The sequence below is a fragment of the Amblyomma mixtum genome, chromosome 1, assembly GCF_055824585.1.
Source record: "Amblyomma mixtum isolate Tamu chromosome 1, ASM5582458v1, whole genome shotgun sequence".
Lineage (NCBI taxonomy): Eukaryota > Metazoa > Arthropoda > Arachnida > Ixodida > Ixodidae > Amblyomma > Amblyomma mixtum.
Genome location: NC_143012.1, coordinates 300695227 through 300710570, shown reverse-complemented (window position 1 = coordinate 300710570; position 15344 = coordinate 300695227). Strand labels below are relative to the sequence as shown.

The 15344-nt window shown below is 48.2% G+C and overlaps 1 protein-coding gene across 2 annotated transcripts in view; it reads right to left on the bottom strand.

The window, feature by feature from the left end:
• Nucleotides 1-4598: 4598 nt before the first annotated feature.
• Ndf (Nucleosome-destabilizing factor) overlaps nt 4599-15344 on the bottom strand; it is a 99912-nt gene continuing 89166 nt past the window's right edge. For both annotated transcript variants that reach the window (XM_089566595.1, XM_089566596.1), the window contains one exon: nt 4599-5880. In XM_089566595.1, coding sequence (XP_089422721.1) covers nt 5806-5880 — 75 coding nt within the window. In that variant the 3' untranslated portion in view covers nt 4599-5805. The remainder of the gene's footprint in view (nt 5881-15344) is intronic.

The window sequence follows — 15344 nt, the reverse complement described above, 5'->3', positions numbered from 1 at the left end:
CTTCACTTTTTTCTGGCGCAGAAATGCAGACATCTAGCAGCAGTCTGTCTGGTAGAAGGAAATAAATAAACTGAACAAGACGCAGCAAAACACAAACGAATCACGAGAGAAATCTTCCAACAGTTTGAAGCCGACTGTGCTTCCCATAAGAAGCGGTTGTGGTAGTGCGCAGTCACGTGATGCGCTATCAGCGCGCTGACGTCACTTGACGTTTTGGTGCGCCACCTATCCTCCTCCACCGATTTCGCTGCGTAGGGGCACCGCCGGACATTGCAGCCATCTGCCACACCTGGGACGATCTGATCTGGGATTGCCCCAGGTACACGGTCCCCCGACAACGCGTCCTCAACAGTGTGACGGGACCCACCTACCACCGGACATTTTCCTTCCTGGCGAAAACTGTGTCCCCCGATGACGCCATGAGGCTGTGGCGCGCGCTCTCCTGATAATCACGTCGCAAACTGATCTAATTTGAAAACACATGCTTTCGCATTCCTCCACCTAAGCAGACTTAAGTGCCGTCAGAATTTTTTTATTCTAATGTCGCATGACGCCATAAGACCGATGACGTCACAAGGGACCAACTTCCGGCGATACATTTTGAGGACACTTCGAACGTCAACATAGCCATCCAATGCTTTCGCATTAAAAACGTTTTACAGCGACAGTTGTTTAGGGTGCACGTCGTTTTAGTAGTAGTAGTATTGTAGTAGTTTACTAGTTTTAGTAGCATTTTTAGTAGTTTCTAAGGAGGATGTATTATGCCCGCTGGCCTTCTGTTATCTAATTTTCCTTTTTGTCGAGTCATTGTGTCCGGCGTCTCCTTCTCTCCAATAGGGGGACGGTTGACCGGTCGAGGCTTCACACAGATGCCGTACAGTTTTCGCCTTCATGATCCTCCTAATGTTTACCACATTAAAAAACATAAGTGTCCTTCTAGAATATGTGTGTTTACTCGTCCCGTTGGCTGTGATTAGGGTGCTCGGCTACTGAGCACGGACTACCTGGGTTCGAACCCGGATGCAGCAGCCGCGTTTCGATGGAGGCAAAGCAAAAGGCGCCCGCGTGCTGTGCATTGACCGCGCATGCTAAATTATATCTCCAGGTGGATGAAATTACTCCCTCCATTAAGGCACCTTTCTTTCTCACTTTCCTTCCTTCCCTCACGGCGCAGTTGAGGTGTTAACCAAGATAGCAGTTACTGCATCACTTCCTTTCCTCAAAAGAACATTACGGAATGTTTCAGCACCTTCCCTTGGATTAACAGATGGGATTATACTAACCTGACCCACTAATCCACCTTAATCCATTGTCTGGGGTTGGTATACTTCCATTATTTTGAGGGTCCTCTGGAATTTTTGGGGGCGGGCCAATTTTCAAAGCTTAGGGGTTCCCAGGTTTTCAAAATTGGCAGTGCCTTATGATTGGTCAACAGGTGGTCATGCACTTTAGATGACTTCACAACCCGCTCAATCGTATACACAGATCGCAGATGCAACTCCTGGAGCAGTGGTTAAAGGGACTATGAAACAAATTTATTGAGATTACGTAAAGATAGGCAATCCATCACTCGTCACTCCAGCGCAAGAATTTTTGAGCTAGCATCAATAACAACGAAGTTATAGGCGATTAAAAATCACGCTCCTCCTCTCCCCCCTCAACTCGTACGCGCGGGGTACCATAAAAAAATAAAGAAAACAGCTCCGGGACTGGGCTCCGCCCATGACCACGTCATTCGCTGACGTTCGGTTTACGACTTCCGGTTGTCCCACTCCCGAGGAGCAGCGTGTGTCGGCAGCGTCTCTCCGGTCTCTGCGCTTTCTTGGCTCCCGAACTCGCGACAGAAAGAGGCGGCAGAGGTAAATTAAAACCATATGCGCGAAGGCAATGCCCTCGCTCGCGCTTGCCCGAGGGGGTCGCGCGGCCGCTCGAGCAGACGATGTTCACCGCTACCGGAAGTGTGCCCGTGACGTCGAAGCTGCCGCGGCTCTAGCGAATGACAGCGTGTGGTGGCCTGCCGACGTCATGGGACTAGTGACGTCTGTTTTCCCGATTTTGGTTTCAGAATTGCTCCCTACGAAGACACCAAGCGGCCCGCGAATTTCAAAAAACACGATTTTTAAAAATTCATAATAAATTGCCGGCTCAGTTCCGAAGATTCATACTTGGTGTCAATGCTTCTGAGCATCACTTCTAACATTTACAAGCGGCTTTTAATTCTTTTCATGGTCCCTTTAAGTGACGCACCCCAGCCCCAGTAGGTGGCTGTTCCAAACACAGCCACCGGTGGGGCTAGAGAGAGCTCCCAAAATATGGGGGACACTTCAGCTCCGCCTCTGAGGGTATGACACAGCAGCGTTAATGGGCCCTGTCAGTGAGTCCACTTGATGTCATTAGCATATTACTCGATCATGTGACACAAACATAGTCGTTCATGTATACTCAGCCCTAACAGACATGCACTTTGTAACTTTCCTTCCTAACACACACACTCGTAAGCACACAGTCATAAGCTACCACATTTAGTGAAGGACCAAACAACACACACCTAAAACGCCGTTTTAACCAAGTTGCACGAATGTGCCAGTGTGTCCTAGGGGTAGCGTGTCTGACTCACAGTCCAAGAGCCAGGGGTTCGATCCTTCACTAATTACCTCCATTTCCTTTTCAGCGTAATTCATTATTATATAGACCTTTTCAAAAAGATGTCCATGGGTGTCATCATATTGCACACTGGGCTGTGCTCATATACAGGAAAAAGTTGAGGGTTAAGCTCCTTCGCATTCTCTGCATAGCCCAGAAAACTGGTTTCCTTGAGTGTTGTGAAAAGGACTATACACTAACATGTTGTAATGACATTTGAGTCGTATTGCAACCGTATAATCACGGCTTATGTTATATTTCAATCACTTCAATTTCGCTTCTCAAATTGCGACATCGAATCTTTTCAACCAACCCCGAGTTTTCTGACAACGCCGGATGCCAACCGGACTATGCCGAGTTTTCCGCTGAAAGGTAGCCCTAAAGGGCGAGTCACACTGTCGGCCGACCCATCCAACAAAACAGTGTTTTCGTCGGGTTGGCGATCCTGTCACATCGCGTCAATACAAACAATGGGCAAACGTGTCGCTGTCTCCCACCAGCCTGTGTTGGCCACATGTGTGCCACTTGTTCAGAAACTCTGTCATGCCAGAAAAACCGCTTCAATCGCATTCCCCAGCGCTTCTCTGCTTGCGCGCTCTCCTCCGTGCGGGTGCATAGCCGCAGAAACTGGAGACACCTTGCGCTACCGTAACTACTGGTGGTTTTGCAGAATATCAGACAAACTATGACCGTGCGCAGCTGCTAAGGAGCACCCTTGATTCTGACTCGGACGATGAGCCGCCACCGCAGAGCAACCCTTCTAGATGATCGACTGGCTGTAAAGGGTGCCTGAGCAAGGCGTTTTCGAAAACTTGATGCGAGAGTATTGAACACACATCTACTTTCTGTGCCCTGCGTCTACTTCTATGCATTTCGTATTTTGCGCCGCTGTTCCACAATGCAGTACCAACCCGATCGGTCCCTGTAAATCACGCCACAATCTCGGCAGATTTGTTCAGTTTGTTCCACCCTCTCAGAGTACTGACATGCATTATTCTTGCAATGAAATGGGAACCCAGTAAAGTTATTCTGACTGCTATCTCAAGGAAAAAAAAATGCAGCACTGCTTTCTTGCTCATCTCAAGTTCAAAAATAGAAGGACAGGTAACTCACGCTCACCTGTGAAATACGGTCCCAACTAGCAATCTCTTGAAACACAAGATTCCTTCAGGTCACTGCGTTGATATTTTGGGTCTGTTATATCCCATGGAAAGCGCCTCTTTTCAATCATCGCGATCAGGTCACTTTCCTGGCGGCACGAGAATGATGGCGGCATGTTCATGCGAGCAACTGGCACACTCAAATGCCGGCTCCTGCATGGGTGGTTATCGCGCACAGCCCCGTCAAGAAACTGCTAGAGCTGGCGGCCAAGGCAGTCCCTACACAAGGCACAAGACACACCTTTTGGCTCCCTACAGAGCCGCGTTAGAAATGTATGCTTGCTCACAAGAATGCGACGAGGATCGTAGGAAACGCGCCTCTCCATGGCGGCCACATCCGCCAGCTGACGGTGGCCACGACAGCCTTCCCGTCTGTATGCGCCCGCCTGCAAGATGCCGTACCGCAGCAGAAAGCATTACCACGAAAGGAAACGCTCTTTTTTGACATTTCCAAGCACGAAAGACACAAAAGCGATGAATCACTGAAAAGTGCTTGCTTTCGTTGGTGCAGGTCTCCAGGAAATTCGGTGGCCAGCAAACAGGGCCAACCGGGTCCACGAACGCTGTTTATTGTTTCGGTTCTCGGAAGCTGTCATACCGAGGCAACACCGCAGCAACCTGCCTTGTTTCTCTGGTGTTCATGCAGTGTGACAAGTTGTGGGACGAGTTGGTTAAGTGACTTGTTGACGGCTCGCTTGCGAACGTGTTTGGTTCATGTTATTGCTGGGTTTCCGCTATCAATTTAAAAATGTGCTGTCACAGACAGAAGAACAAACTACACACAGCAAGTTAAAATAAAGTGAAGATGATAGTTTTATTTCTTTGACAAGGTGATGCTTTTCCAATGGAATGGAGGTGTTTGTGTATGTCTGAAACAACGGCATGAGGGTGAGTTTATCACACACAGCGCAGCCCAGAGCCTACAAAGATGTGGGCCGCACCGACTTGCATTTTGGGGACCCAGCCATTAAAAAACACTTCTGTTCGAACCCTGCCGCACAATAAACGGTGCGATCTACAACAACACCCTCCCCCCACCCCAATTCAGGGTTCTTCCGGTGACCTTCCTCCACAACACAATGAGAAGAGATGAGGGAGATCTTGTACTCTTTAGCAGGAGCAGGCAGACTGAATGATGCAGGCAAACTTCGGCAGCAATGAATGATAACAGAAATAGAAACGCACAACAATGAATGATAACATAAAAAGGAAAGCACAGTGCTTTTGCGTGCCTATTACTATAACAAGTTTACAAAGAGAACAGGGCCAGCCATCGCGCGCTTTCGGGAAGACATAAAAAGCATGGAGAGGCCAGAAAACCTATAAAAATGATCGGCACTCCAACAACAGGGAAAAAGTGACTTGACTTGCGCTTAGGCTACTGCCGCAATATTCTGCTACAAATAATTGCTGGCCACGAGCTGAACATGCTAAAATAGTGTACAGAAAGACCAGCAACAAAGCTGTCACTTTGAAAACGGGGTACTAAAGAGCTACTCGAGCACAGTGACTTACAAAAAACAACAAAAAAAAAATGCCTGCAACACAGACAGCTCCTCTGAATTGTTTTTAAAAGACTCAAAGCTCTCCAAACGCCACGAGGTGCAAAACGTTGGCTTCCAAAGGAGCAGTCATTGTCAGTTGGAACGAACTTCAAACCTAAATCACTATGTCAAGGACACACTGTAAGGCTCCAGATTCTTGGCCGAAAACCAGTGCAACAAAGTAAAGAGCAGGAAACTAAAATTGGACCGAGAAAACAGAAGTTAATAAAAGGTAAACAGCACCCACAGGTACCCAGTTTAAAGGCACTGTTCGCTAACCAGTGAAACAACAGTGCATTCGTTCTGCCTGCTCCTCATTCTGCGCGCTGGGTGGGGCAAGCCAGCGGAATAACCCGTGTTCAGACTGTGGCTCTGAGCTGTGCTTTGGCTTCAATGTGTGTGTGTGTGCGCGCTCTCCCCTCTCAGCAACTCCCCACGCTGACTGGCTCCTGGTTGCCTCAGAGCCGAGTCCGGATGTAAACTGCTGATGCGTCATGCTCTGCGTAGCCGTGCTTCTTGGCATGCTTGAATACCTGCCCGGGGGGGGGGGAGAAAAGCAAGCACAGCACAAGACATTATTACCACGTGTGCAGATGAATACAGACTGAACCTGCGCACACATCAAGCACACGAAACGCACACGCCAAAAAAGACGATCAAAAGAGGTGAGACCATTACCCCAGGACGTCAACTGGTCTTTCCATTTCTATCTCTGCTCTCTGCCTGCACCGTTTTTCAGGCGAGGCAGAAATGGGCGGCGACGTGAAAACGTGACAGTGTGCCAAGCTGAGCTAATGCCGACAAGCGTATACAGTAGCCCACATGAAACTATGTTAGACTGCCTCCTGCCATTACTACTGTATGATTAATCTAATCATGGTGAGCATCAGAATAAAATGAATGAATGCACCATGTTCATTATATAGTGAGCTTCAAACGAACCTTTCCACTGGTAAGTTTGTTCAAGGCATACGAACATTTCAAATTTTTGAATAGCTAATCGTATAGTGAACATCCAAAATCATTCGAAGCTGTCTTGAATATGTTCTGAAGATTTCGAGCAGTTTTGAAACAGACAGTATAAAGAAATGCCACAGTTTTCTCTGACAAATATTTAAAAAACAGCTTGCTCCAACACTGCACTGCACGCTTCTGTGATCAGCTGGCACAGGAACAAGGGTTCAGTGCTATGATGATTCATTCCTGTGTGGGCAGTCACAACGCTCATACATGCTTCCAAGCATGTGACACGGTAGGCACGATGCCAGACCTTTAAGGTCATGGTTAAAATGTTTCATTTACCAAGGTGTGATGCAAAAGTTAATTTTCCTACGTGTATACAGTCCAACCTCGTTATAACGAAGTCGCATTTTGCGCGAAAATGTGTTCGTTATATCCAATATTCGTTATAAAAGTATGCATTCAAATTCCCGCAGAAAAGGTCTGTTAATAAACCCAAGTAAAGGGCACTTTAGGATGGGCAGCATAGGGTTGAAAAAAAGCACTATTTTTGAATTTAACGCGTGGTATAAGCATGTCAAACCTCGCCTTGCATTTCGTACTGGAAAGCAAGAGCGAACTCACAAATCGGGATGCTGGCCAGGTGCAAAAACTAATTTATTTAAAAAAACGATGCAATCTTCGTTTGGCGGCACTTCACACTATTTGACAGGTTAAATTTCTCGACGAAATCAACACAGAGCAGCGCTTTCCCGATGTCAGCTGATTTGGCCACAGGTAGGTTCCCGAGGTACCCCCTCAACTTCCTGGCCATGTCAGCGGCCTCGGGGCTGCTGAGAGCCCGCTGTTACGTTTCGCCTCCTTCGTGAGAAATAATCGGCGTGGTAGCAGCGGAATGCCGATGAGTCACGAAAGGCACGCGGTGTCAACGCCTGAATTAGCCACGGAAGCGGCGTCAGTCATCCACCCCGCATCTGGCCAGCCAGCTCTGCAGTACAGAAAGAAGTTAGCTGCCACGTTCCACAGTACTAGACATTCCAAGGGGCACATCAAGTTGACAGCAGCAACCGTCTTCCAGGGAGAAGTGGTCAACGACCGTTTCCCCTACCCCGAGCACGTGCGACCACATGAAAGGCGCAGGAATGCTGTTCGAGAGCATTCCAGAATCTGCGTGACGCAGAGTGCATCCTTCTCTCCCAACACGTGACGGGGACGTGTTCCCTATTGAGTGTGTGTGTGTGTGGGTGCCACAGTGAACTTTCAGGACCCTCCTTTCCCGACAAGCCCGCCCCCATCTAGGGAGCCCAGGGACAAGGAAGGATATAAAACTCGGCGCCTTGGACGGCCGAGTAGCTCCTGACCATCTGAGCTCATCGTCATGTAGCTTTGCTCCTTGTTTTGAGACTCTCTTACTGAGACGTTCTCTCAGTTGCTGTTTGTATATATGTAAATTCACTTGTATAAAGTTCTTCTTCTTGTCTTTCCCTCAAACCTCGTCTCCGACCTTCCTCATCCCCTCTCCGGCACGACCATGCTACCTGATCTTTAATAACTGGTGGCAGCGGTGGGATGAACCGGGTGACATGGTGCTGCTTCTGCGGGTGAGTGTTTGGTTTTTGCTTTGGATCCTCCCGGCTTCAAATTCTGGGTTAACAATTTGAACTGCTGGTTGATCGGGTGTTTGTATGTCTAGCACAGGGGTAGTTGCTCAGAATCACCATGAGCGAGCAAAGCCAATATTTAAAAGCAGCGACCGTGGACCTGACGAGGTTGTCGAGGACAGAACTGTTGTTCTTGTGCGATGAGTTAGGAGTGGATGTGGAGGAAAGAGCGAAAGATTCGGATATTGTCCAGGCAATCCAAAATTTGGAAACGGAAGAAGAGGATGATTTTGAAATTGCTTGGAATATTACGCACGAGTGGGTAAAAGAAGAGCAGCTTAAAAGAGCTGAGGAAGCGGAAAGACAGGAGCGTAAAAGAGCTGAGGAAGCGGAAAGAGAGAAGCTAGAGGCACAGCACCAGGAGCGTATGGAGAAACTAGCAGCGGAGATAAAAGAGCTTAAACTCGAGGCTGAGAAATGGCGGCTCGCAAACCTCAACGGGCTTAATGGGAACGAAGCAGCAGTGAGCGACGCTATCTCCGTCCAGACAGGGCCCTTAACGTTCCAGTCCATCGCCGAGTTGGAGAGACGTGACGCCGTAATACAGGATTACGAAATGGCGCACTACCGGCATGGATGGTACGCGACAGAGCGCGGCCAAAGTAGAGAGGCTACAGAGACAGTCTCAGAGTTAGCTAGGAGTAACTCCGCTAGAGCTCGTTCAGAAAACGAGTGGAGAAGGCACGGATGGCGTCGGACAAAGCCGAGCCAAAAGAGACCTCCCAAGCTAGCCATACAGCCCATCGCCCTGCTCGATGGTCGGAAACCTGCGATTAAGGGCAGAGAAACGGAGTCTAACCGGCACCCGCGGTTTAGAAAAGAGAGAGCTCCGAATCGAGGCTGTGCAGTGACAGTAGGAGCCGTCGCCGATTTGGTTAAGCGCGAGGACGCTAGAAAGGGGCCTGTACAGGCGACTAACCGGCGCAGATGTGAAAGGGATAACTTCCCCAAAGGCAGAGGTTTCAAAAGGGAAACAAAGGGGAGCCCTTTAGAAATTGCGAATCGTGGCAACTCCGATTTGAGGCGTCACCGCGGTGCCAGTGACCAAGCCAGGGTTGTGGCTACCTCGGCAAAGCTGGCGTATAAAGAATGTGAAGCTGCTGTTGAGTTAGAACACAGTATTGAACGCCATGCTGAGACAAAGGACGAGAGCCCGATTGTAGATGATCAGTGCGTTTCAGAGGAAAGCACTGTGAGTGATAAGCCAGCTGCGGAGGACTACCTTCAGGGGAGCGAACTGCTCATTTCCGGGGCAGCTGAAGGTCCGTCTGTCAGCTCTGTAGAGATGACCACCCGTTGCGAAGGCAATGAGGTCAATTTGCCGCCTAAGGAAGGATCAGGCGAGTCATGTCAAGGACTGGAGGAGACAGTCTTGTTTCAGGCGGTGCACGCGGAAAGTCCACAGCGAAAAAGGAAGAGGGCAAGGACAAAAAGGAAACGGATGAAATGTCAGGCCCTTAATTCAGGCGCGCGGACAGGTGATAATGTTATCACAGTTGGAAATGCGGCAGAAGGGGAAGAAAAGCCTTCCCGCATTAGAGCTCGTAAGTTTGCGGCTAAAGTTAATGGTCAGGCGACACGTGTAGATTGTTCTAAACCTGACCGCCGTAACAGAAAGGAGAGACCGCATCTTCGAAGCAGAACAGGAGCGACGTTTTTCAAAGGTCATCGGCCTACGGGAAGACCACACCGACTTGACAAGGCGGCAAAGCGGCCCGAGAGACCGGAAGACGCTAAGTTGCGTGACCCTCGGAGCATGCGAGCGCGGGGATCAAACAGAAGAGGCGACGCAGGCAGGCATGTTAAGCGCGCGCCATTGAAAAAAAAGATGCGTCCTTCACTTTCGGCACTGGATTCCGGGAAGCGCGCAGGGCGAAAGGATAGCCGAGCCTCATGGTGGGGGCGAGAACAAAGAACAGCTTCTCGCGCTGGTCGCTGCTCGTCGCCAAGAGCCGGTTCTCGACTTTGCATGCCCTACCAATGCTTTCTGAGCGCCTCGAGGGGGCGCGGAGACGACAGTGAGGGTAGGATATGGCTTTTTTCAGGGGCTTTTTGTAACGAAATGACAGCAGTGTCATCAGCCAGAGCGCGACCCCAGCGGGCGCGTCTGAAGGGCTAATCTCTTCAACGCGGCGGAGGTGAGTCAGTTTTCACCCCCGCGAAGCCATTCGAAGTAGCTGTTTTTTTTTTGTTCCTTTTTTGTGTGTGCCAAATCAAAAAGGGAAAGACTACTTCGTTTTGGGCTGAAGATTTATAGTTGATCGGATAGGGTTGTACTCCCTCATATCTTCAGCAAAGATTATCGTCTCGCTGAGTTAAAAATGAGTGTCAGTTTGCCATGCTACCGAGAAATAAGGGCACTTAAAGAAGTGTAGCTAATACCTTGCGAAGGCAAAGAAAGTGCGTGTATTTCTGCCCATTTGCGTACTCGTGTTTACTAGCACGTGGTTAGTTATCTGATGGCGGTATTTGCAGACTAACCAAATGAAGTGAGTGCGGAATTTTGTAGAGAACAGCTGTGGCAGCTTTGTGTCTGGATGGTGAGGTGTAGTACTGACGCAGTGAGTTTAAGAGAAGCCTTTGGAGTGAGTAGGGACTCTGATGCGCAGTCGCATCTGTGAGGTTAACTGGAGCAGTTGATTCTCAGTCTTGAGTGATCAAGGTTCTTTGAGAAGAGCCAGTGGATTAAACTGAGCATGGGCCAAATTTTAAGCAGACTTTCGATATCCGGGTGGTATTGGGGATCAGAGCTTGATTGATAAGGAATGGAGTTTCTATTCAAAATTTGTAGGCTTTGACACACCACCGCTTATCGTACCACGTGGCAGTCTGTCTTTGGCGACCTCAGATGTGACGCGGACGCTCGCTTTGACCCTAAATTGGGGCGAAATTGAGGGGTCAGTATTCTGGAGCAGGATTTTGTTTGATACTAAAAGGAAGCCTGGTGGGTCTTGAGTGAATTCCGAACGCTTGCGCGTCGAGCGATGCTTTGTTGTTTGGAACGTCCCATCTGTGCTTTCCTTTGTTGTTGGTTTGGTGTTTTGGGTTTGCCTTGGAAGTTGATGTTGCAAGCCAGGATATCAACGTGGACGCGAGCCCATCTCTTCCTGCCCAGCGGTGGGGAACGCTGGCCCTTCGAGATTTTCCGGGCCGCGAGAGAAGCCTTCAGGGTTCGCTGGACTCAAGAGGCGCCGAGAGACGACCGACTCCGGTTAAGAGCAGCCTCGAGCGACATCCCTCCGGACAGCGGATGCAGTCCCCTGTCCATCGGGATCTCCTTCTCCCGGCGGGGCAGTCTGTTACGTTTCGCCTCCTTCGTGAGAAATAATCGGCGTGGTAGCAGCGGAATGCCGATGAGTCACGAAAGGCACGCGGTGTCAACGCCTGAATTAGCCACGGAAGCGGCGTCAGTCATCCACCCCGCATCTGGCCAGCCAGCTCTGCAGTACAGAAAGAAGTTAGCTGCCACGTTCCACAGTACTAGACATTCCAAGGGGCACATCAAGTTGACAGCAGCAACCGTCTTTCAGGGAGAAGTGGTCAACGACCGTTTCCCCTACCCCGAGCACGTGCGACCACATGAAAGGCGCAGGAATGCTGTTCGAGAGCATTCCAGAATCTGCGCGACGCAGAGTGCATCCTTCTCTCCCAACACGTGACGGGGACGTGTTCCCTATTGAGTGTGTGTGTGTGTGGGTGCCACAGTGAACTTTCAGGACCCTCCTTTCCCGACAAGCCCGCCCCCATCTAGGGAGCCCAGGGACAAGGAAGGATATAAAACTCGGCGCCTTGGACAGCCGAGTAGCTCCTGACCATCTGAGCTCATCGTCATGTAGCTTTGCTCCTTGTTTTGAGACTCTCTTACTGAGACGTTCTCTCAGTTGCTGTTTGTATATATGTAAATTCACTTGTATAAAGTTCTTCTTCTTGTCTTTCCCTCAAACCTCGTCTCCGACCTTCCTCATCCCCTCTCCGGCACGACCATGCTACCTGATCTTTAATACCGCACTTCGCCATCTTCACATGCATCGCTGTTTGTAGCATCATCTGTGGAAACGACCTGATCAACAATTTCTTGGTCGGTCAGTTCGGGCGCCACAGCCAAGTTGTCATCGGCACAGACGAATTCCTCGAACGTAACGTTCGGAACCGCCAGTTGACGCCATGTCGTCTCGCCGAAATTGTCCGCTTGCCTTCAAGTTGCATGCGGAAGCTTTCTGCCTACTTCTCGCAGTTCTCAGCGCCAACGGCTGCTTCTTCGCCAGACAAGATGTGGCAAACAATCCGATGGTGGTTATTAAATCACTGCAGCCAGCCACTACTTGCATGAAAGTCATTGCGGCCTCACACGCAAGTCAGACTTCTCGCCTTCGTTTGAAGGACGGCACCAGACACAGGCAGGTTACGCGCTATAGCGTCCTTGAACCATGCAAACAAAGCATCTTCAACATCCTGGTGGTGACAAAGCCGTACACTCTTGCTGTCATTCTTCACAGCGCCTGCAGAGTGGACGTTTGCAATCTTCTTCCTTGCGCTCAAGATGGTTGATAAAGTGCTAGGCGCAACACCGAAGTCTGCGGCTATGACTTTTCCTTGCGCCCGCTGTCAACCGCTCTGAATATCTTAATCTTCGTTTCAAGCGAAACTGCTGTATGTTACGACGCGTTCCGCGACGGCATCTACAGAACGGACTGCAGAGATCATAGAGATAGCGCGCGAATCGGAAATTGTGGCGGCAGGGTAGCCGGGGAGCACAGGCGTTGGTTCGATCACGTGTCGGTCACATGATAGGCAGCCGTTGATGCTAGATTCATTCGTTCTCCCTAGATGGCGAGTGGCGTGCGGAAGCACGGGTGATTCAAACACCTTTTAGGTGTGGGCGATTCAAAAGATCAAAATTTAGCGTGTTTTTAAATTTTTTCCTACTTGTTTGCACATTTTGAGCCCTGTGAATACAAAACTGCTTCATTATAACCGATATAGTGTCGAATTTTGAATTTTTCGTTTCGATATACAGATAGAACTCCTATAGAAATAAAGCATGTCCAACCTAACTTTTCTTTCACTTCGTTACATCCGATAATTCGCTGTATCTGTGTTCGTTAAAACGAGGTTCGACTGTACATGACGGTGTTACACCCCTACGTGGAGATCAGTGATGACTGTTTGCATGTTTTTAGCTCATGGTTGTTATACCTCATAACTCCATGAGCTGTAATAATGTGTTGCAGCACAGCTGCTAGCACTTCACTGTTTTCACTTTCAGGACACGAGTAGCAAATATTCGTACTAATGCTCGATTCGGTTCTGAAAAAGTATTATCTTTCCGGTCATGTGTAGTACACAAGCTTGAATGGTGATTATTCACAACTAAAACAAATGATATATGGTGTTCCACAAGGGTCTATTTAAGGTCCATTATTAATGATATAATAGCCATTCCAAGAACTTACAATAGTTCTGTATGCAGATGATACCAGTGTGTTTTTTTCAAGCCTACATCTTAATGATAATTGTACTGAGGTTAACGGATGGCTATGATACTGATCAGTATGTTTGAGTATAAATAAACTAGAATTAAAACAAAGGTTATTGTATTTAATTAATTAAAGCCTGCAACAAACCTGATGATTCTGAAATTCAACTTGCTTCTGAAAACAGACTAACGGAACATGTTTTCTACAAATTTTCAAGTACCCTAAAAATTTTCAGGTGCCCTTTTCGAAGAAAACTTCAGTTGGTCCTTGCATATTATATTAACATTCACGTGAACATACCAAGATCAGTCTGTGTGTTGTATAAAATTAGAAACCTTGCTCCCAAATGGCTGAAGTGGCAGGTATATTACACCCCAATTCATTCACGCATTCATTACTCCTTACTGATCTGGGGCTCTACTACAAAAAATAATCTTATGAGACTGATAACGTTACAGAAGAAGGCGACACGATATGTAAAAAATCTTTCATAGAATGTTCACACAGGTTTGTACTTTTTTAGAGCACTCTGTTCTAAAAGTAAATCAATTATATCTGAGTTGAAACTGCTTTCTGATGTCTGTAACAGATTCAATCTCTATCCTTCCAAATATCTTCAATTGTACTCTAATAGAAATGAGAATTATAAATTAAGGCAAGAAAATAACAGAATTCCATTTGTGCGGCCCAGCTATGGAGTCCAAATGTTCTTGTTTCCTTTGCTGCAAGCTAGCAGCGCATCGAGTGCTTGGGCCCCATCAGGCTGAGCACATCCGACTTTTGACCCTGGACCCAGACCTTGTTGTCTGAACAAAACAATACCTGCCTAGGTACAGTAGAATCTCGGTGATACGAGACCGTAAAATTTCCTGGCTGAAGTGCATTGTGCATAATGTGCGGAATTTCGGATCTTCTAAACTCTCTCCTGCGCCACTACGAATGATATGAACAAGCGAGCTGCGACCACACCTTTGAGCCCCACGCGCTGTCCGCACATCACTGACACTGTGATCGCTAGCTGTGTAGTACCTACACATCGACAGCAGTGACCGGCGGCACGCTGCACACACAGGGAGCAGCGAGCGTAGACATGTGGCCGTAAATAAATCTTTGCCAATCAAACAGACCTGCGTGAATGGATTTTCCACGCTTCAGCATACAGATTTTGTTTGCTTTGGATGGTACGAAATTTCAGATCATGCAAACTTTTTCAAGACGCCGTGAGTTTTGTACCATCGAGATCCTACTGTATCTATAAATTTCTCGAGGGAGGGGTGTCCAGAGGATAGAGGAGAAGCGGCAATCATTTTTGGCAGTCGTGTAAAAAAAAAATCGTTATAAATTAAAGGAGTGCCTTTAGAAAAACAAAAGCTAATGCTGGATTTTCTGCCTCATGAGCCATATAAATATTTTAGCATTAAAAATAACCCAATAATTTTAAGTTTAAAGCCCATAACATTGTCATAGCCATAATGTACAGTCGCGAGCAAAAAATTTTAGCACAGGTCACTGGCAATCACAACTGGGATATCTCACCACGCGGCGCTGCAGTTCGCAGACCTGCCTATCGGGCCGTTTCCATGTTTGCAGCCAAGGGGGGGACGGCAGGAAGTAAGCTTTATCAAGCGTGCACTGCCTGAGCGACTGCTTTATCAAGTGTGCACTGCCTGAGCGACTAAGTGTCGACCCTACCTACCTGACTGCGGATGCGGCATTTATTTTGGCTCAGTTATCATGAGCAAAGATGACTGCTTTTTATTACTGTTTTTTTTTATGTCCGCAATGGTCTGTTGTTGTCCGTTTATGTCCGTGATGGCCTGTCAAAAGGAACTCGCGGGAACAATAGATGATAGCACTGCTTTTAGCCAGCAATTTTGCTGGTCTGTGACACGTCGCTGA